The 22312-nt window shown below is 40.6% G+C and overlaps 1 protein-coding gene across 2 annotated transcripts in view; it reads right to left on the bottom strand.

Moving 5' to 3' along the window:
• The window catches only part of MDGA2 (MAM domain containing glycosylphosphatidylinositol anchor 2), a 1078966-nt gene that overhangs the window by 420520 nt on the left and 636134 nt on the right, over window positions 1-22312 (bottom strand). Inside the window, exon 4 of one of the 2 annotated variants that reach the window (XM_077463546.1) lies at window positions 10065-10273. In XM_077463546.1, the coding sequence (XP_077319672.1) occupies window positions 10065-10273 (209 nt within the window). The remainder of the gene's footprint in view (window positions 1-10064; window positions 10274-22312) is intronic. The other variant, XM_077463547.1, reaches the window with a different exon arrangement.

Here is a 22312-nt window from a genome sequence, read left to right as displayed (position 1 = left end):
CCTGCAGAGTTTTTGTATTCTGAGAGTGGGAAGGCCTCCCCACCATCAGCATACACTAATCAATGCTGCCAGCTATAGTCAGGGAAAAAAATGACAGGCTGGTTGTACAGAAGAGGATTGGTAGATAGACTTCTGTACAACCAGCGTGCCCATACATGGATCGAAATTTGTCTGGTTGCTAAAGAAAAAAAAAGGAAAGTAAAAGTGAACAGTAAGTCCTGCGAAAATCTGTCAAAAGTCCTATATAAAGTGCTAAGTGCTAATAAAATATAAATGAATATAAACCCAAAACTTAAAATATATAGAAAGCCGGCAAAATACAGAAGTCCATATGGGGATATCAACGTATAATTCACTGGCACCAGTAGTGAAAACGCAGGTAAAATCAGTATTATACAATCCAGGGGTTAAAGGCTCTCAGAACTCTCACCTCCAAGTGTAAAAATTAGGCACATCAAACCAGGCAGACCACCTCCACTTTCGTTCCCAGCCATCAGCTACAGCCAACTAGGAAGCAGTGATCTCCACACTGGGCCACAAGGGGGCCATATAATGCATGTAGACTGTACTGTTGTTACGAGGAAGGTATCCAAAGGGGTGTGCAGCTCCCCTCATGTGTTCAGACTAGAGCTAAGTGTGGCCCAGTGTGGAGATCCCTGCTTCCTAGTTGGCTATAGCTGAGGACTCCCTGGTGGCTGGGAACGAAAGTGGAGGTGGTCTGCCTGGTATCCCCGAGTAAACAGCATTTCTCCATTCTGCCTAGCAACTAGTGACGCTGATCTCTGCTCCATGTGATTGGAGCAGAGATCAGTGTTCACTAAATGAAAGCCCAACCCCCCCACAGTTAGTAACACACCCCTAGGAACACTTAACCCCTACACTGCCACCCACTGGTTAACCCCTTCACTGCCAGTGTCATTTACACAGGAATCACTGCATTTATATAGCAGTGATTACTGTATAAATGACAATGGTCCCAAAAATGTGTCAAAAATGTCCGATGGGTCCCCCACAATGTCGCAGTCACAATAAAAATCGCTGATCGCCGCCATTACTAGTAAAAAAAAAAAAAATAATAATTATTAATAAAAATGCTATAAAACTATCCCTATTTTGTAAACGCTATAACTTTTGCGCAAACCAATCAATAATCGCTTATTGCGATTTTTTTTACCAAAAATATGTAGAAGAATACGTATCGGCCTAAACTGAGGGAAAAAAAATTTTTTTAGATATTTTTGGGGGATATTTATTATAACAAAAAGTTAAAAATAATGCATTTTTTTCAAAATTGTCGCTCTATTTTTGTTTATAGCGCAAAAAATATCAAATACCACCAAAAGAAAGCTCTATTTGTGGGGAAAAAAGGACGTCAATTTTGTTTGGGAGCCACGTCGCACGACCGCGCAATTGTGAGTTAAAGCGACGCAGTGCCGAATCGCAAAAAGTGGTCTGGTCTTTGACCAGCAAATTGGTCCGGTCTGAAAGTGGTTAAAGATCACGTGCGTGCAAAGGCAGGCGTCCCATTACTTTTAACAATAAAGTGTACAGTACATCAAGAGGTGCCATTCGCTCCATGAATACCTGCAGCTTTAAATAATTCTTTCTTATTAAAAAAACAATAGCAGCTCTCAGAAGTTTGATTAGTTGTCCAAGATTCCATTTAGTGTATAAATCAAAAGTAACTGGAATCTGCAAGATCCATCCATTCTAGGATAAGTTACAGCCTCTTGAGCCCTCCCCCATTCACTCTTACACACATTTGGACTGGAGATGCCAATCACCAGATTACACACTGACACCTGTTGAGGATGACAATATAATTTACCTTGTTCAAGCTCCAACACTACCTGACAAGGGGCTTACACAGGTTTGGTCTTCCAGAGCAATGGTAAGGGAGTGCAGGGAAGATTAGTATAAGTGGGTTGCCACTGCAGAATATGGGAACTACACGTAAAGGGCTGCATTGAAACATTTTTGCAATCGTCCCTATACTATTGGTCTGCCATCTAAACCTGCCTAAATTCCTAAATTGCACCTATTACTCTTAACATACGCTAAACAATTTTCATATGGGGGCTGCTATCTGGTAATCTATAAAAGAAGTTGTGACCGAAATTCTAAGTATTTTTCTCTTTCAATTTTTTTTTCTGGAACAATTGTTTTTATTGCATTAAACAGTGCCAAATTACAGGCCTGGGAAGAAGAGGGGCAAAATGGTCCCCCACAGGGGAACAAAACATCAAACTACATGTAAATAGAAACAAACATTTTTTCAAAAGCGAATAGTAGAAGAATTCGGCACTAGTGTCGGAGGTGGTAATGAGTAACTGGGCACGGAGGCCGAGACATGGTGAGACAAAGGGGGTTGGGATTGTCATTCCATGGTGGAGGGGGGGGGGGGGGAGGAAAGAAAAAACAAAAGGAATAAAAAACAAAAAAAGGGGGGTGGGAAAGGTGGAATAGGGAGGGACAGGGAGGCAGAGGGTAGAGTAGGGTGAAGGTGGGGAAAAAGTGAAAGCCGAGTAGGATAAAGATGGAAGAATCTAAATGCAGAACTAAACCGGGGGAGAGATAGAGATAGTCAAGACAAGAATAGAAAAAAGGTAGGTTTAGACAGGAAGAGAGCGAAGCCTGCAGGTAAGATGGTATACTACAATGTTTCTCAACTTCAGTCCTCAAGTATCCCCACCGGGTTATGTTTTCAGGATTTCCCTCAGATGAAACGGCTGTGGTAATTATTACTAAGGCAGTGAAACTGATCAAATCACCTGTGCAAAATAATGGAAAAAGACTGAAAAAAATTACCTCAGGGGGGTACTTGAGGACTGGAGTTGAGAAACATTGGTATACTAGAATGGTCCGGAATACCCAAGCTGGCCAGGGACAGAGTGGGCAGAGCATAGGTCAATACTAAGGATTTTTCAAACATAATGAAATGCGATGTTGAGCAAACAGCTTCAAAATCTGCCAAAATGCGAATTTTGTTTGTTTCTTCTAAATATGTAGACATTTTTGCCATATCTATATTCCTATACTAATAGTCTACAGATCAGGCAGGTCTATATAGATGTAGCCAGGCAAAATAAAAATCATAGATTCCTTTGATTCAATCATCACTGCTGGAAAGTAACAACTGTTCTCTTCTCTTTCCTTTTCCACAAGAAACAGAAGTAACTGTTCACTGAACATGCAACAAACACAAAGTCACCTTGAGCCAAGAACAAAAGACCTGAAAGTGCTACTTTTTCGAGAAATATCAAGGATGGATGACTTTGGGCACTAGGCGTTTAACATACACATAAAACAAAAGAAGTAGATATCTTGTTTTTATTTTTCAGCACCAACAAAAATCCATTAATACATTTACTTCTGTTTCTTTTGTCTAATAAAACCTTAACAGCTTGAAAATATAAAAACCATTTGGCAACATACCTTTTTAATTGGCAGATATTGGACACTACTTAAAAGCTGTTTTAATACCACATAATTGCATGAAGCCACTCAAAGGGACTTCACTAATGTTCTCAGTGGTGCTAATTAAACTACATACAAAGGTTTTAAATATGACATGTGGTACGCTAACTGCATTAAAATATCTTATTGAACATAAGGAGCATTAACCCAGCAGAAAATAAAAAACTCTACGGATTTCATTTTTGGTAAAAGTTCAAGGCAATTAAAAAGAAAAAAAAAAATCCTTGAAATAACTATTATATTGTTCATGAAAAGTATTTTTAGAATCATAGTACTATTGGGTTACAGCCTTGAGGTTGTGGTTGTAATCCCCACTGGAGACATTATCTGAATTAAAGTTTTTACATGATAACTGTGTTTGTGTGGATTTCCTCCAGGCTCCGGTTTCCTCCCAAAGGGCTTTTAAAAGTCATAACATAAATTAAAAACCTGGGTAAATTTCACTTGCAGATAAAACTTGGTATGTGTCTGGCTGAAGAGCGTTAGCCAATGAACCTGTATAAGGATATATGCATAACCACTTGCCGATATACTTCGGCAGAACAGCACGGATGCGCAAAACGACGTACCCGTACGTCACTCCGTCATCGGTGGGATATTTATTATAGCAAAAAGTAAAAAATATATATATTTTTTAAGCTATTTTTTTTGTTTAATAGCGCAAAAAATAAAAACTGCAGAGGTGATCAAATACCACTAAAATAAAGCTCTATTTGTAGGAAGAAAAGGACGTCAATTTTGTTTGGGTACAATGTCGCATGACCGCGCAATTGTCAGTTAAAACGACGCAGTGCCGTATTGCAAAAAAGGACTTGGTCAGGAAGGGGGTGAATCCTTCTGGGGCTGAAGCGGTTATTGCTGCACCCTATTTTATCATGAGTTGGCCGTGGTGTTCTGTGCATATGTGATGTGATAAACCTATAATCAGAGCGAACTCTCCATTACTCTCTGTAATAGAAAGCTGCATATGCATATTAGCTCCCAGCCCTGCCTGGAAGCCAGGTGAAATGTCACTTGGCCTGGTGTAGGCCACAGAATTTAAATAAGCCTTAATCTGAGGCCTGTGAGGGGCATGTAGAACTGAGCAAGGCCAATCAGCCCTCCACGACAACAGCTATCTTTTGTCTTGCTCATCTCTTGTCCCAAGGGATAGATGGGAACAAATCACATATGCTAATGCCGTCCTAGAAGATGATCAAGCAAAGATGGGCAAAAAAACACAAAAAAACAAAAACAACAAAAAAAAAAAAAAACAGTACCTACCATTGAATATCCGTGTCAGTATAACATTATCTATTAATCTAGGCTAAACAAAAATACATTTAATTTAGATCTATGCATGATGCACATGCAAGGTTATTGTTAAGGATAATGCAAGATACATAACCCACACTGATGGATATTGCTGGGGTCCAGTTACAATTCCAACGATTATTTTATTTATAATGCTGGTGTGTCATGTCCATGTAATGTTAGATCCTACCATTTCTTCTTCTAAAGGTAAAAAAAAAAAAGATTTTCGTAACCTCAGGTGTCTTTGGTTACCATGGAAACCTGACAGACTGTACAAGGTCTCTGAAGAGAGATCCATTTTAACACCCCAGATACTTAATATTTCAACGTATCACTTCGTCTGACAAAACCTTACATTCTATAAATTAAGATATCACCTAGGAATACAAGATACTGACACGGACATGTACTGTAAGAACACAAGATAAATAGCAGACACACTGTACAGCATGTTTCAGTAAAGAAATATTGTTTAGTAAGTAGCTGGCAAGTATATTTGCAGTGGGGTGTGCTGGGGCCCATCTTAGCAATTTCTCGAGTAGAATCTGCCAAATAACACACGTCTAGAATGGAAAAGATGATTTAAAGCATACTAGGCTCACACATTATCGATTGTCAGCCTGAATGACCACATCTCCATTTAAGGACCGAGCCTCTGAGATTTCTTGTTTACAAGTTAAAAACATTTTTTTTTTGCTATAAAATTACTTAGAAACCCCAAACGTTATACTTTTTTTTCTAACACCCTAGAGAATAAAATGGCGGTCGTTGCAACACTTTGTCACACCGCATTTGTGCAGCAGTCTTACAAGACAACAATAAAGTTAGTCTCAATTTTCTTTTATATTGTTAAAGATAATGTTACACCGAGTAAATTGATACCCAACATGTCACACTTCAAAAATGTGCCTGCTCGTGGAATGGTGACAAACTTTTACCCTTAAAAATCTCCATAGGTGACATTTGAAATTCTATAGGATGCATTTTTTCAGTTACAGAGGAGGTCTAGAGCTCAAATTATTGCTCTCGCTCTAACTGATCGCAGCAATACCTCACATGTGTGGTTTGAACACTGTTTTCATATGCGGGCGCTACTCAAGTATGCGTTCACTTCTGCACGCGAGCTCAGCGGGGCTGGGTGAGTTTAAAATTATTAGTTTTTTTCTTATTTATTTTACCTTTTATTTTTACACCGTTCTTTTAAAAAAAAAAAGTTGTGTCACTTTTATTCCTATTACAAGGAATGTAAACATCCCTTGTAAAAGAAAAAAAGCATGACAGGGCCTCTTAAATGTGAGATCTGGGGTCAAAAAGACCTCACATCTCATATTTACACTAAAATGCAATAAATAAATAAATAAAAATGTATGGAAGTGACGTTTTGACATCGCTTCCGCCCTGCAATGGTATGGAAATGGGTGGGGGCCATTTTCTCCTCACTTGTCTCCATACCCAGCCAGCAGAAGGATTCCGGTCACCTCTGCCATGGCTCCGGTAAGCAACGGAGGGCACTGTAGGGCGGCGGAAGGCCCTCTTCCAACGGTGATAAAAGTGATCTTGCGGCGAATATACCACAGAGACCACCATTATTGGAAACCGGACCACCGGCCAAAGAAGAGGATGCCAGGGTTATGGCAGCTAGCTGCTGCCGTAACAATGATATTCCTCTTCAAATTTAGGATGTATATTGACGTGCGGCGGTCCGGAAGTGGTTAAAAGGATGAAAATAACAAAGAAAACCAACTATAAACAAAGCATCTGTATAAAACACTACTGGGAGCCTCCATACATTGGATGCCTGATGTGCGTAAGATAGCGCTGGAACAATAGAAGTGAAAATTAGTTCTGGTGGATAAACTATAATGTACTCTTTTCCTTTAAAGAAGCACATGATTAACCACTTAAGGACCAAGCCTCTTTTTGATACTTGTTGTTTACCGGATAAAATATATATTTTTTTTGCTAGAAAATTACTTAGAACTCCCAAACATTATATGTATTTTTTTCAGACACCCTAGAGAATAAAATTGTGGTAGTTTCAAAACTTTCTATCACACCGTATTTGCGCATCGGTCTTACAAGCAAATTTTTTTGGAAGAAATAAAATATAAATAATAAATAAAAAAAAATAAAAAAAAAATAAAAAAATAAGATAACAGTAAAGTTAACCGTTTTTATGTTGTGAAAGATAATGTTGCAATGAGTAAATTGACACCCAACATGTCACGCTTCAAAATTGCGCCCGCTCATGGAATGGCGACAAACTTTTACCCTTAAAAATCTCCATAGGCGACGTTTAAAATTTTCTACAGGTTACATGTTTAGAGCTACAGAGGAGATCTAGTGCTAGAATTATTTCTCTTGGTCAAACGACCGTGACGATACCTCATGTGTGATTTGAACACCATTTTCTTATGTAGGTGCGACTTACGTAAGGGTCACTTTTATTCCTATTACAAGGAATGTAAACGTCCCTTGTAATAGAAAAAAAGCATGACAGGACCTCTTAATGTGAGATCTTGAGTCAAAAAGACCTCAGATCTCACATTTATACTGAAATGCAATAAAGAAAAATGAAATATCTTTTTTTTGCAAATAAAAAATTTCCCCTTTAAGACCTTTGGGCGGAAGTGATGTTTGATGTCACTTCCACCGTTTAATGTTATGGAGCCGAGTGGGGGCCATCTTTCCCTCATCGGCTCCATGCCTGTTAAGGGGACGGATGCAATTGTCACCGCCACTCTGATAAGCAGCAGAGATGACTGGAACGTGCCAGGAGGGGGGCCCTTTTCCACCCCCGATAAAAGTGATCATGTGGTGAATGCGCTGTTGAGACCACTTTTATCTGAAAGCCAGTCACTCGCCGGTATCGAAAATACCGGGGTTATGGCAGCTATATACTAGCCTGGGTGGATACTGTTCTTGTCCTAGACTGCTATATCTCTAATGTCAACAGTGGGAACGCTCGACAGACAGTAAATTCTCACATATGTTGGGAGGAGAGCGTGGTAAAAAAGTTAATCTCACTTAAAGGACCTTTTGAAACCTTTAACGGTTAAGACCAAAGAATACTACTAACACATTTCGGGGTAAGCGCCCCCCCCCCCCCCTCATTCCAGGGCTTGAGCAGTTGATGCTACAGAATGCATTAAGGCTTGATGACTAGTGTCTCCCGACGGTACTGAAGGCAGCCAACATTCTATTATTTTATAAACAATGACTGCTCAAGTTCTGAAGAAGGGAGAGGCGTGTTTCCCTTGAAATGTAAGCGCACACGTTAACGTGTATGGAAAAAAAAATAGTAGGGATCTAGGTTTGACTTTTGTCTGGTCCACCAAAGACTTAGGTTAAAGCCGGGTACACACCGGCCCAAATGTCAGGAGATGGGCAATTAAAAATAAAATAAAAGAGGACGACATTCAGCCCGTGTGTATGTTAGTCTGTCCCTCATATGTATCGGTCAGACATGCAAGCTGGAAACACAGCAGGGTTGAAAGAAAAAAAAAAAATAATAGCGTGTACCCGGCTTTACTCAACTTACATATTAAATGTGGTCTTTACTCAACAGCATCTACTACTCACACCTTTTTTCCTCCTCGTCCCTCCTTTTTTCTTCTGCCATCTCACTTCTTCCTTTGTCTTCTGGCTTTTCTACAACATCTATACTTCACTAAAGACACCCGGATAGATCATGCAAAGTGTACTGTATGTCAGGGCAAAATAAAAAAAATAAAAACTTTCTGCAATACAGAGAAAAATGCCTGTTGATCCTCAAGAAACCAACTAAGCTTTTAACTTCCTGTTTGGGCTAACAAGACTTTGCTGCACAGAAATTCCAACCAGTACTAACCAGCCTGTATCTATTGCGGCCCTTCTCTGTCCCACATCACATGCATATATACATGATTTATTTCCCAGCAAAACAATGTTATGATCTCGTGACTCCTAAAAGCTGGTTAAACATTCTGTGTTTAGCTCTTGGCAGATGTAGTTCTGCAGAAGTGCCTATACCAATAGGAACTGTGTTCCCAGCAGCTCCCCCAGTAAGACCTTTACAAACCTGGTGACAAAAATCACAAGGTAAATGAAAATGAATAATGTTGGACCTGATATAGGTGGCAATAGGAAGGTTTGGTTGTAAATTTGGTTAATGCCTTGGTATACACTCTAAGCCTCGAAACAAATTACAAATGGAACATCCCAGTCTGTGAAGCAAACTCCCTTGCTAACATGGTTCATTTTAACATTGAAGTGAATATTTCTAAGTTGCATCACTATTTACATAAGGGTAGAGGATGATCTGGGTCTTCTCTATTTCACTGCATTAATAAAAATATTTCCTTTTTAGATCAAGCAAATTACAAGGTGCACAATATACCAGACTGAAAAAGAATGGGTAAAGCCCATGTTCACCATCGTCATTAACATATTATGACATACCCTACCAATACTACTGGATATGTATCACGCCGGGCAACATCGTGGCATAACATTTATAAATGGAAGTACCCAATGAAGGTCTTCACCTTGGGACCCTAAATAGTGTATGGTGTGCCCACTCCACCTATTTCTGACATCAGTGCATGTTTTTGACAGCCATTCCGATTTTGATTATGGTAGCCGACAGTCTGCCCGCCTTTTGGTTTACACTGGTGGTACACCACTTTATGCTGCGGTCCCAATCTACTTTGTAATCCCTCTAGTGATACTTTGCCATATACCCATGTCTGCATGCATCCAGGCTACTGTATTGTGATCTATCATCCATTCATCCCAGGCAGTTTATTTTAGATGTATGTGTGCTTAATGTCAATAAAGTGTATTTGCATGACTCTACTAACTTCAGCACCCCAGTTTGTGCTTTTTCCTACATGCTAAACCTCATTGGCTGTAGTTCACTAAAAGGGATAATCGTATAATCTGCAGCAGTACAATTTACATGCTAAGCTCTGCCTAAAAGGTGGCAATCATAAGCGAACCACCAATTTGCTTGCCATCTCTCCTCCAACTTCCAGTAGGGTTACCAACCATTCAATATGTGTTTTTTACCCACATAAATGCCTGTATTCTTGGCAGAGCCTTCTGGAAGTTTGTCCTGGTTTCATTCTTATGTAGTTTACTTATTTTGTTCCCAGGCCAGACAACGAACATTTTTGGATGTGTGTCAGACTCACACCCATGCATTCTTATTGGTACCCCTGACTCAGAACATGTAAGTGGAGCCCACTTTTAAGGACAAACAAGTACAAAAAAGACATTTAACAAAAGAAGTATAAAATAGAGACGATTGATACCTTATTTCCTACCTGGGTGAAGAAAGGTTCATATATCTCCACTCCTTTGTCCGAGCCCTGCAGCAAGATCTCTTCTCCTCGTTTCCAGCTGTATCGGACAGGGGGATTGGAGTTAGCAATGCATCGTAAGAAAACTGTCCGCTCATAATAAAATTGTTCTTTTGCTTCTCCTATACTTTGATGGACAGTCACAATGGGATCATCCAAATCTGGAAAAGAAATAAAACAAGTTGTAACTGAACAAAAAAATAAATAAAAAATACGGAAATAAAAAGTTGCAATCAATTCATCCTTTAACTGTATGCATTCCCTTCTACAAGAACACTGTCCTTGTGATATACAGCAAGCAAACTCCTAGAGGAATGCTGCTAGGTTATAAATGTATATTCCAGAGAATCTTTTGCAGACTAGCAGAACTTAGGGAGCATTTGTGCGTATGTGCACAGAATTTTTAACAAACCACCTGGCTCTCTGAGGAACCTTTTGTAAAATTACAAGTGCAGATTTTTATTTTTTATCTCTGTTCACTTTTCTATGTTACCCAACGAAATAGGGAACAGTTGTTGGAAAAGACTTAAAAGAAAAGTTTATATATATTAGAAGGCAAAAACCCTCTGATATGGGTTATACTTTGAACGCATACAAATTTTTATGGATATACAGCAGATGTAGACAACCTTAAAGAGGTGGAGATTTACCCAAACATGGGAGACGTTAAAGATCACCGGGCACCGTGTCGTCTCCTCACAACTGATTTTAACCTGTAATTGCCATACTATTGTGTCACAATCATGGGTTTAAAGCAAGTGGTGAGGAGGCAACATATCTCTTCCTCACCACTTGTCAAACACAGTCAGATCACTTTTTAGTGGAGCAGCAGTGCTTGCTGCACTTGTAAATGAGCCCTTAGTTGCATTCAGCATTGGCACTCTTATGCCCCGTACACACGATCAGACTTTTGTTCGAAGGTTGTTGGCTCAAACTTGTCTTGCATACACACTGTCACACAAATGTTGGCCAACAATTAAGAACGTGGGAACTCGGTGATGTACAAGATGTACGACGGGCTGAAAAAAAAGGAAGTTCAATAGTCAGTGCAGCTCCTTCTGCTTGATTCAGAGAATGCGTTAACTTTTGTGTGACGGACTTGTGTACACACGCTCGGACTTTCCGACAACAAAGTTAAGTTGGCTAAAAATTGGAGAACCTGCTCTCAAACATTTGTGGGCGGAAATTCCGAAAGCAAATGTTGATGGAGCATACACACGGTCAGACACCAAGCTCACATTCAACATTTCCTGTGGGAAAGTCCGATCATGTGTACGCAGCATTAGGGCTCGTTCACATGTAAAATCCTGCGGTTGAGTTGTGATTTTACTGCCCCAAACCCTACTCAGTTTAGCTGCTGAAGCAGCAGCCAAAGGTGTACACATGCTGCAGTAGAAATTAAGCCCCCTGTTACTTTTATTGCATGCTACCACCTGCCCACCACGACCCATTCAAATAAATGGGGCCACTCCACATGGGACAGGAGCCAGCACTACATTGGAGGCATCAGCTTATGCAGCTCATGGTCCCTACTACAGCTCCCTCTTTACAAGTAGTCCCTCTGCACCGCACTCTGTTTGATGCTCTGGGATGGCGAGTCAGCAAGCCCAGACCTCGATCTACCAGTTACCGTCAGCAATCTACCGGTAGATCAGATCTACAGGTTGCTGATCCCTGATATACAGTATATAATTTCAATGCGGATCCTTCAGCTGTCATTATCCTTAGCAGTCTGTGCACAACTAAAAAAATATATACTTTAAGTAGATTGGTAGTAGGGTGTTCTCTCCTCTATAGCCTCTAGTTTTCTATCAAAAATCTGCTACACTACTTACAGTAAATATAGTTCTTTTAACCATCACAAGAGGCCTTGAGAGAGAGAATAGGAGTTCTACATTGGGCTGTCTACTAAAGGCTTCATCTTGCAGCTGCCAGAAGTTTCTCTAGCAGCAGCACAACCAGATAACAAATTCTAGCATTACTTGGTTCGTAATGTGTTTAACTGTGAGCAGCACAAAGTTCAGCTAGCACACTATGGGGTTGATCTACTAAAGGCAAATAGACTGTGCACTTTGCAAAGTGCATTTGCATGCCTCCCAACATTCTGATGGGAATGAGGGACACCTGTTAGTAAAACGAAGAATTGTGCAAAAAAAAAAATGATTAAACCCACAAGTGCTTTCTTTATACCACTACTATTCCTTACCTTAATATTGGCTTTTGGAATTTACAAATGGAATCTAGAAATTGGAGGAAAGGTTTAGCACTGGGAAACACTTTTTGATAGAGTAGTGCATTTTATATACAACTATATAGATCAGACCAAGGGACAAATGAGGACGAAAGCGGGACAGAGGGACTTTGTTCCAAAATCCTCAAAATCAGGGACAGTCCCGAGCTATGCAGTTGCACTCTGCAAGGGCAATTGCTCCAAAGCTTAGTAAATGAGGTAAAGCTTCACTTTGCTCCAGGGCTTAGTAAAAGAATACCCAAGCACGTGCAAGGAAAAAAAAAAGAAAAGAAAAACACAGCATTTTTGCTTGCTCATGTTTGGATGTGTGACACCAGCAGAGCTTCTGCTCATTTACTAAGCTCTGGTGCAACTGCACTTTGCAAGGTGCGCAGTCTATTTGCCTTTAGTAAATCAATCATATGTGCTGATTTTGTTTGCATCAAGTTCTCAACAAAGCTCTCTCAATCAACATGACCTACTTTGAATCCTTATTCTACTAGAATTAGTAAATAGATAGAAAGGTATATATATTCTTGTTTTAACTTTTTGTTTTACACATTTCTTCAGTTGGTTTCTGGTTTCTGGCTTAGATCAAAATGTCGGCTAAGCACACCATCCTGCCTGCATGCCAAAGCAAAGACCAAATGGATTCAAGGAAATAATAATTTTTATTTTATACAGCGCCTTTAAAAGGTAACTTATCAAAGTAGAAAAAGAAAGAAGTGCACCAGACTAAGTGCAGTATATATAAAATTGCATTTAATATAATAAAAACACACAGCCAAATGGCTACTCACAAAGGTAGATAATGGTCAGGCATATCAATATAGTGGAGGGAGAAGTAATCAAATTGACCAATCGATGCGTCACTTCCGGTATACGGCACTTGCTGAGGCGCACTTCTATTACCGGCCTCTCAGCTTGCCAGATGCTGTACGGCCCATACGCCTCTGTTATTCTGACATCCACAAGGCGGCGATTTTTAAAATCAAAATCAACAACTATAGAGCTTCTTCTGCTAACCACCTCTGATGGGTTTATCAGCAAGCAACCATCCTCACTCCACTGTGGATGAGTGACTTTGATTACTTCTCCCTCCACTATATTGATATGCCTGACCATTATCTACCCTTGTGAGTAGCCATTTGGCTGTGTGTTTTTATTATATTAAATGCAATTTCATATATACTGCACTTAGTTTGGTGCAGTTCTTTCTTTTTCTGCATTATATTTTCCTAGAAAGTGGTGCTTCTCCTCTCAAGATTGCTGCTGCCACTGGTGCTTTGAATTGGAACTTTTATGGACTATAATAATAATTTTTTGGACATTATTATATATATATATGTTTTCTTAATCTCCCCCTTTCCCCTCCCTTCCCTTCTTTTTATGAAAAAAAAAAGTTTTTACAGTGATTGTTTTTTTTGCGCCATCTCATCACTATTTCTTTGAACTTATCAAAGTACTTTACAAAGAAAACATAAGAAATACACAGGATAAAACAAAGGAAAAGGGGACAATTAAGTGAAAGTGTGTCTAAAGAAAAACATTTTTAGATTTTATTTGAGTTCAGAGAAGATGACTTTCTGATGTTCTTTGGAAATATATTCCAGAGTTTTGGAGCATAGCAGGAGAAGGCTCTGTCTCCCATAGAGTGTAGGTGAGTAGAGGGGACACACAGAAGACCAGAATTAGACTTGTGCACAACGGAAAATTTTGTTTAGTTTTGGTTCGTTGCCATTCGTAAAATACATCATTTCGTTCTGTTATATGCGTTATGTTACATTAATACGTTTTCGGATCATTTGTTATTATTTGTAGAGTGTCAAATTCATTCGTTCGTATTCATTGAAATTCGCTATTTATGTATGTATAGACATTCGTGATAATGATTCGTAGTTTGGAAAGTTGTTTGTTTAATGAATCTTTTAACACACACAATGACAACGTCTCTTCTCCTTGGCTCAAATACAATACAACACCCTTCTAACTCAGTTCTCAGGAATGCACTTTGCCAGTAATCCAACCTCCATCACAAAATTAATTAGCTGATTGGACTATAAGATTTACTTTGAGCTGAACTTTTGTTTCATTAGATCTTTAAAGAATTACCAAATCATGTCTAATTCATTCAAATTCATTTGTTATATTTCTTTCGTATTCGTTGTAATTCGTTATTTTTTTATTCGGACATTCGGATGCATCCGAATGTCCGAAAGATGCAAAATTCGGCCGAATTTAGATTCGTTACGAAACGAATTGCACAAGCCTAACCAGAATTTGAGGAGCCAAGGTTACGAGAGGGGGAGTAAGTTGATAAAAGTTCAGAGAGATAATGGGAGCCAAGCCATGAAGAGCTTAAAGTCTATGCGAAACTTAATAGGTAGCTAGTGCAAGGACTCCAGGATAGGGGGAATATGTTCACTTGTACCAGACCTAGTCAGCATTCTGGCTGCAAAATTTTGTACATATTGTAGTCGATTAATAGTGGATTTAGATACACCAGTGAGTAGAGCATTGCTGTAGTCGAGTCGGGAGAACACAAATGTATGGTTCAGCTTTTCATCTACAGTATATATGATAGCATAGGACGCAGCCGAGCAAAGTTTCTCAAGTGAAAAAAAAAAAAAAGATGTTCTGACAACATTTTGTACGGATCAAAGGTTAAGCTAGCATCAAATATCACCCCTATATTTATCAATTTAGACTGATGCTCAAGTACAGCGCCATCTATAGATAAGTTATCATGATTGGCCTTACATAATTGATAGGCAATACACATGACTTTAGTCTTGTTACAGTTTAATTGAATGAAATCATGGGCCAGTTAGATAGAAGAGAATCAGCCAATGTAGAATCCAGTTTAGTGTGGGTGTACATCTGAGTGTCATCAACATAGAAGTGATAATTGTGCCCATTTGATCTAAGCAGTTTGCCAAGTGGAAACATGTAAATGCTAAAAACTAGGGAGGGACCCAAGATTGAGCCCGGAGGAACACCGAACGTAACTGGACCAACTTCAGACTTAAACTCGCTAAGAGCAACAAAGTGACAACAATCAGTAAGATATGACTTAATCCATTTCATAGAAAAACCTGAGACTCAGAATATGATTTCAAGGCGAGAAAGTAAAAGATTGTGGTCTACAGTATCAAAGGCAGAACTAAGATGCAGTGTAATAAGAATAGTTAGCCAGCAGGTATCAGACGCTAAAAAGAAAATCGTTAGTGACTTTGACCAAGCCAATTTCTGTGCTGTGCAGTTCCTGAAAACCAAATTGGAGGGGTTTCAAATAGGTTATTTATGGTCAGGTGGTTATTTAGCTGAGATACCACAACCAAGTAAATGCTACATGATTCATCTGCCCTTACTCAAGATGGTTGCAGCTAGAGATGCTAGGGGGTGTTTTTCGCAAAATGATTTCTCAACAAACTAAATTATGGAGATATGGATGGATAAGAGAATTTCCTGTAAGTATTAAACATGAATTAAATAGCATTTTGTGGTGCTCAGATACAGTTTAGTTACGCTTTAAGCACCTACAGTATCTGAGAACATGTGCATGTTTATCCAATATGCAGGTAGCAAAGCATATCTCCAATGTGCAGTATCCTGAAATACCAATTAACAATCTACTGTGTCCTGTCTAGCATTAGTAAAGCAAATCATTATTGGATGCCATAGGTTGCTGCACATTTACTGTTTGTTCACCGAGGCTGATGGTCTTAAAAGGAACTCAAAACAAAATTGCCATTTTTGGGTCTTTCATTCCCTATATAGGCAGATATCTCACAGAGTACTTATCCTCCATTAAACTTCACACCAGAAGCAGAGCCATAAATCCCCATTAGTGTGCTGCGTGAGAAAAGGCCTTTATGTTAGTTGGTTGAAAAACAGATCCCGCTTTGCCCTCATAGCCTCAGCAGTGCCATGGTTGGAGATAACAATGGGGTGGATTTAATAAAGGCAAATATACTGTACTCTTTGCAAAGTGCAGTTTCTCCAGAGGTTAGTAAATGAGGTAAGGCTTCACTTTGCAAAGAGTACCCAATCACATGCAAGGAAAATAAAACAACTGCATTTTTGCTTGCACATGATTGGATGATGGAAGTCATCAGAGGATCTGCTCACTTACTAAGCTCTGGAGCAACTGCTCTTGCCTTTAGTAAACCAACCCTGATGTCTTATCTTCAATTCCAGTTTCCAGATCTAAGGTAAACCATAATAGGAAGCTTGGGGGCTTTACCTAATATACATATGGCCAGTAATGGAGTCACAGTAGATAAGTCTCCTATACAGTAAAACCTTGGATTGCGAGTAATGCAGTTTACAAGCGTTTCACAAAACAAGCCCCGACTCTATTTGCGAGCATTGTCTTGCAAGACCAGCAGGATTCAGGCCTCTGGGGTGTGCAGTACTGCATGTGGCCAGAGGTGCAGGGCACTGGTGATGCTCAGACACACTGAGCCACTGGAAGTTGCTCAGAAATGCTTGAAAACACTTCATTCCTGAATGTCTCCGAGTTGTCTCCGATCGACTCCAAGTGTTTCCCCAATGTCTCCTGCACCCCCTCACCTCTGGCTGCATGCAGTACTGCATACACTAGCAGTGACACTGGAACAAATTATCTGAGTTTCCATTAATTCTTATGGGGAAACTCGTTTTGATATACGAGTGCTTACGATTACAAGCATGCTTCTGGAACAGATTATGCTCTTAATACAAGGTACTACTGTAAGTAGTATTTTTTGCCCCTAAGATTTGTCCAACCACACTACTACAACTTCAGAAGGAATGGAGGTCCCTAATAATTGACAGATATGTCTACACATAGCCTACTGCAGTGTTTCTCAACCTTTTTATTAGTCAAGGCACCCTTTAAAATTTTGCACAATTTTGAAGGCACCTCATTCTAAAATGTGAAAAACAAAACAAACCGTTTTTCATATTGCAGCAACATTCACACATGTAGGACACCCAACATTCGAGTTGATGTATTCTTCCAAAGTAAAACACCTTTGCACACAGTTACTGACTAGTATTCCGATGTTTCTCTTCTTGCTCAGCTGATGTGACCCCAGTGCTGACAGAAAGGGGCAGGGGAGGAGCAAACGAGGAGCAAACAAGGATGCCATGCAGGCGCCTGATGTCCTCCTTATCAATCGACGATGTCATTGGTTGTTAGGAGGCTAGCACATAAAAGGTTGTAACAGTGCACAATGAAAACCTGTGGATTTCTGTAACTATTACTAACTAAAAGTCAGGCTTAATCCATCCTTTGGTTTGTATACAATGTTTGGCCATTTTTTAGGAATTCTGCCAAGACAACCCAGAAGAGACCTGAAGGCACCCCGGTTGAAAAAGGCTGGCCTACCATATGGATGGCCCCACCAGTGATGAAACTGGAACACCACTCTCCTCTGCTTGCCCACTGGGAAAGAAAAATGAAAGGATGCGCAGTACAGCAGGGCTGCCAGTTCAAAATCCTACTATCACACTATCTTGAACTTTAGAATGGTTCAGCATTAAGGTTACTGTTCATTCCATCATCTTAACAATATTTTCAAAGATCAAAACCGAGACAAGGTGTTTGTGCTCCTGTGATTTGCAGAAAAGGTTACGGATATTTGCAAAAGCCCTGTTTACTGGCAGGAAAAGAACAGGCAGCTGCTGCTTCCCCTCTGCTCAACATGCTACCAACAAAGGCAGGCAGCAAATATACACCGCTTTTTATTAAAATTTCTCCAGGTTATTGCAAATTGCCAAGTAATGCACATATTTTATGTGTTTTGTTTTTGGATGCACTGCAATGCATTTGTATCTCTTCCAAGGACACCTGATGTCAAAAGTTCACAGCCAGGAAATTTTTCATTCCTAATTCTTTCAAAGGTGAATAGGAAGCCAATTATCTCACGTTTCTGTACTTTAGGTGTCATTTCACTTCAGCTTCTGAATTACTATGCAATCCGCATAAGCACACATGAATAGATTCATTGGCTGGAAATAAAAATTGACTGCAGTTTGTTTGCATTAAAAAAATATCCTGTACCACTGGAATCAAAGTACACTGGTGTGATCAGGGTCCTCAATGTATGGCAGATTCACAACCTGAACAGGAAAACATATCCCTAGCACCCCTATAATTAAAGGACAATGTTCTGTAGCATGTGTTGTAAACATTAATCATTACAATCTCAGACAGTCATTTACTAAGTGTCATTACTAGATATTAGTAATTCTTCTCAGTCGGTGATGATAATGGGTTGTTGTCACTGCCATGGTTGCACATCAGTAAGGTCATACTGAGGGTCAAGAATTATCTACTTGCCGACCACTATATATATATATATATATATATATATATATATATATATATATATATATATATACACACACACACAGTGGTGTGAAAAAGTGTTTGCCCCCTTCCTCATTTCCTGTTCCTTTGCATGTTTGTCACACTTAAGTGTTTCGGAACATCAAACCAATTTAAACAATAGTCAAGGACAACACAAGTAAACACAAAATGCAATTTGTAAATGAAGGTGTTTATTATTAAAGGTGAAAAAAAATCCAAACCATCATGGCCCTGTGTGAAAAAATGATTGCCCCCCTTGTTAAAACATACTATAACTGTGGTTGTCCACACCTGAGTTCAATTTCTATAGCCACACCCAGGCCTGATTATTGCCACACCTGTTCACAATCAAGGCATCACTTAAATAGGAGCTGCTTGACACAGTAAGGTCCACCAGAAGATCCTTAAAAGCTACACATCATGCCGAGACCCAAAGAAATTCAGGAACAATTGAGAAAGAAAGTAATTGAGATCTATCAGTCTGGAAAGGGTTATAAAGCCATTTCCAAAGCTTTGGAATTATCCACAAATGGCGAAGACATGGAACAGTGGTGAACCTTCCCAGGAGTGGCCGGCCGCCCAAAATTACCCCAAGAGCGCAGCGACGACTCATCCAAGAGGTCACAAAAGACCCCACAACAACGTCCAAGGAACTGCAGGCCTCACTTGCCTCAGTTAAGGTCAGCGTTCATGCCTCCACCATCAGGAAAAGACTGGGCAAAAATGGCCTGCATGGCAGAGTTCCAAGGAGAAAACCACTGCTGAGCAAAAAGAACATCAAAGCTCGTCTCAATTTCTCCACAACACATCTTGATGATCCCCAAGACTTTTGGGACAACATTCTGTGGACCGATGAGACAAAAGTGGAACTCTTTGGAAGGTGTGTGTCCAAGTATATCTGGCGTAGAAGGAACACTGCATTTCATAAAAAGAACATTATACCAACAGTAAAATATGGTGGTGGTAGTGTGATGGTCTGGGGCTGTTTTGCTGCTTCAGGACCTGGAAGACTTGCCATGATAAAAGGAACTATGAATTCTGCTGTCTACCAAGAGATCCTGAAGGAGAATGTCCGACCATCTGTTCGTGTACTCAAGCTGAAACGAACTTGGATTCTGCAGCAGGACAATGATCCTAAACACACCAGCAAGTCCACCACCGAAAGGCTGAAGAAAAACAAAATGAAGACTTTGGAGTGGCCTAGCCAAAGTCCTGACCTGAATCCTATTGAGATGTTGTGGTATGACCTTAAAAAGGCCGTTCATGCTCGAAAACCCTCTAATGTAACTGAATTAGGACAATTCTGCAAAGATGAGTGGGCCAAAATTCCTCCAGGATGCTGTAAAAGCCTCATTGCACGTTATCGCAAACGCTTGGTTGCAGTTGTTGCTGCTAAGGGTGGCCCAACCAGTTATTAGGTTTAGGGGGCAATCACTTTTTCACACAGGGCCATGATGGTTTGGATTTTTTTTCACCTTTAATAATAAACACCTTCATTTACAAATTGCATTTTGTGTTTACTTGTGTTGTCCTTGACTATTGTTTAAATTGGTTTGATGTTCCGAAACACTTAAGTGTGACAAACATGCAAAGGAACAGGAAATGAGGAAGGGGGCAAACACTTTTTCACACCACTGTATATATATATATATATATATATATATATACACACACACAGACACACACACACACAATATATATTATATATACTCCGGTTTACCATGAGTTATGGCTGAATCCCAGTTCTTTTTTTTCCATTAAACTCATGAAAGCGATCCAATTGGCTCAGAAGCAGCGGGAGGGAGGACATCCCTCCCCCCCCCCCCCCTGCTGCTCGTAGTTGTTTCTCAGGCTTACTGTTTTTACTGGTGTGCCCAAGAAATGATCTGGTGGTGTGGCCGGCTGGTCACAGAGGCGAACAGAGACCAGATTGTCTCTGATCACCTCTATGGCCTTGGAGGACTGGAGCGATATCATGATGTCACTTCTAGTCTGATCTTTTGCTTTTAAAGGTAAAAGATCTGAGGTTGGGGCGTGGTTTGCCTTTGAGAAAGATGGCTTTCTAAACCCTGAGCTCCACAAGATGATAGCCATAACTGAGCTACACTGAGGAATGCTGCAACTAGACAACAACCCACAATGGGGACCTCATCCCGTGGAAACTCAGCGACCAGCCCACGCTTTCCACGGGACCTCAGTGGGCACATTAGCCAGACCATCCCAGAGATTTTCCCGACACAAGCGGCCAACATGGCGGCACCGCCTTCTGCCTCGGCTCCCACGCTGCAACACAGTGAAATCAACCTCACCCTCACTGAGCCACCTTCCGCTTCTGACAAGGGAAACCCTCCATCGAGCGAACAGCCGAGCCTTCATGATCTCCGCAAGATAGCAGCTGACATAAAAGACACGCTGTACATGGCCATAACTGATCTCTGCCATGAAAAACAATAGCGGGCAGAGTACATGAAGTGGAAGACACCATTGTACATCAACATGCATGGATACGGAGGATTCACCACAACGTGGGCACACACCCTGCAACTCAGAGACCTCCAATGACAAGTAGAGGACTTGGACAACCGAGGGAGGCAAAACAACTTGAGGGTGAGAGGCCTCCCTGAAACAGTGGAGCCCGAATGGGTTCTCCCCACAGTAACCGGCCTATTCAACCACCTCCTTAACAAGCCCCCACAGGCACCCATCAACATGGAGTGCATATACAGGGCCCTCAGACCACAAGGCAAGGACACCCGACCCACCACGGGACATCGTATGCTGCCTGACTGACTACAAGCTGAAGGAAGAAATCCTCCGGAAAGCCTGAATACAACAGAATACAACTGTTGCATGAGGGGCATGAAGTACACATCTATCAGGATCTCTCAGCATCGCAAAGATCTGCATCCCCTTCTAGACATCCTCCGCTCCAAGGGAATCCCCTTCCTCGCAGAGCACACCCAGACTACTGAACTGACCTCTGCTAAATGCACCCAGGACAGATAAGTACATAGACCCTATTCATTTTTTACCCTTTCCCAGTTTGCTACCCTGCTAAGCCTAATAGCTGCAAAACTTACGAACACAGTATTGCCTGCTGGGATGAGACTGACTTTCACCCACAACCTCCTATGCTGCAGCACACCATACAGAGCTATAACAGCAGCAAGTTGGTATCCATTCCCAGCATAGGCTCCATTCAGTTCCCCCATACCCCAGATATCATTTGCACTCTACCCCTAAGAGCTTAGCTCCTCCCCGCCCTTTCAGCTATTCTCCATTATACCCTCACGGAGAGACCATGTATGATCATCTGCCATTAATCGGGATCCCTCCTACCATTGAGCCATGCCTGCCTCCACCTAACGGATCTTAAGCTTCCTAAAACTCCACCTCCACCTGTCCTCATCTAAGAATGTTAAGACTCATAGCATTTTTTAGATGCAACACCACAGTGCCTTCACGTGAACAAATCTAATACTCCTTGCCCTCAGACTAGCTAACCTGGCATCCTCAAGGGCATTCCGAAAGACCCACACTGTATGGCATTGCATGGTCAGAACATCAGCCAACCCACACCCCCCAGTAGCGGTAACCTCAAGACAAGGGGAT

Source organism: Lithobates pipiens, unplaced genomic scaffold (assembly GCF_037356315.1).
Source record: "Lithobates pipiens isolate NorthernLeopardFrog02 unplaced genomic scaffold, aLitPip1_a1.2 Scaffold_30, whole genome shotgun sequence".
NCBI lineage: Eukaryota > Metazoa > Chordata > Amphibia > Anura > Ranidae > Lithobates > Lithobates pipiens.
The sequence above is the reverse complement of the archived record's forward strand: the minus strand, read 5'-3'. Positions and strand labels throughout refer to the sequence as shown.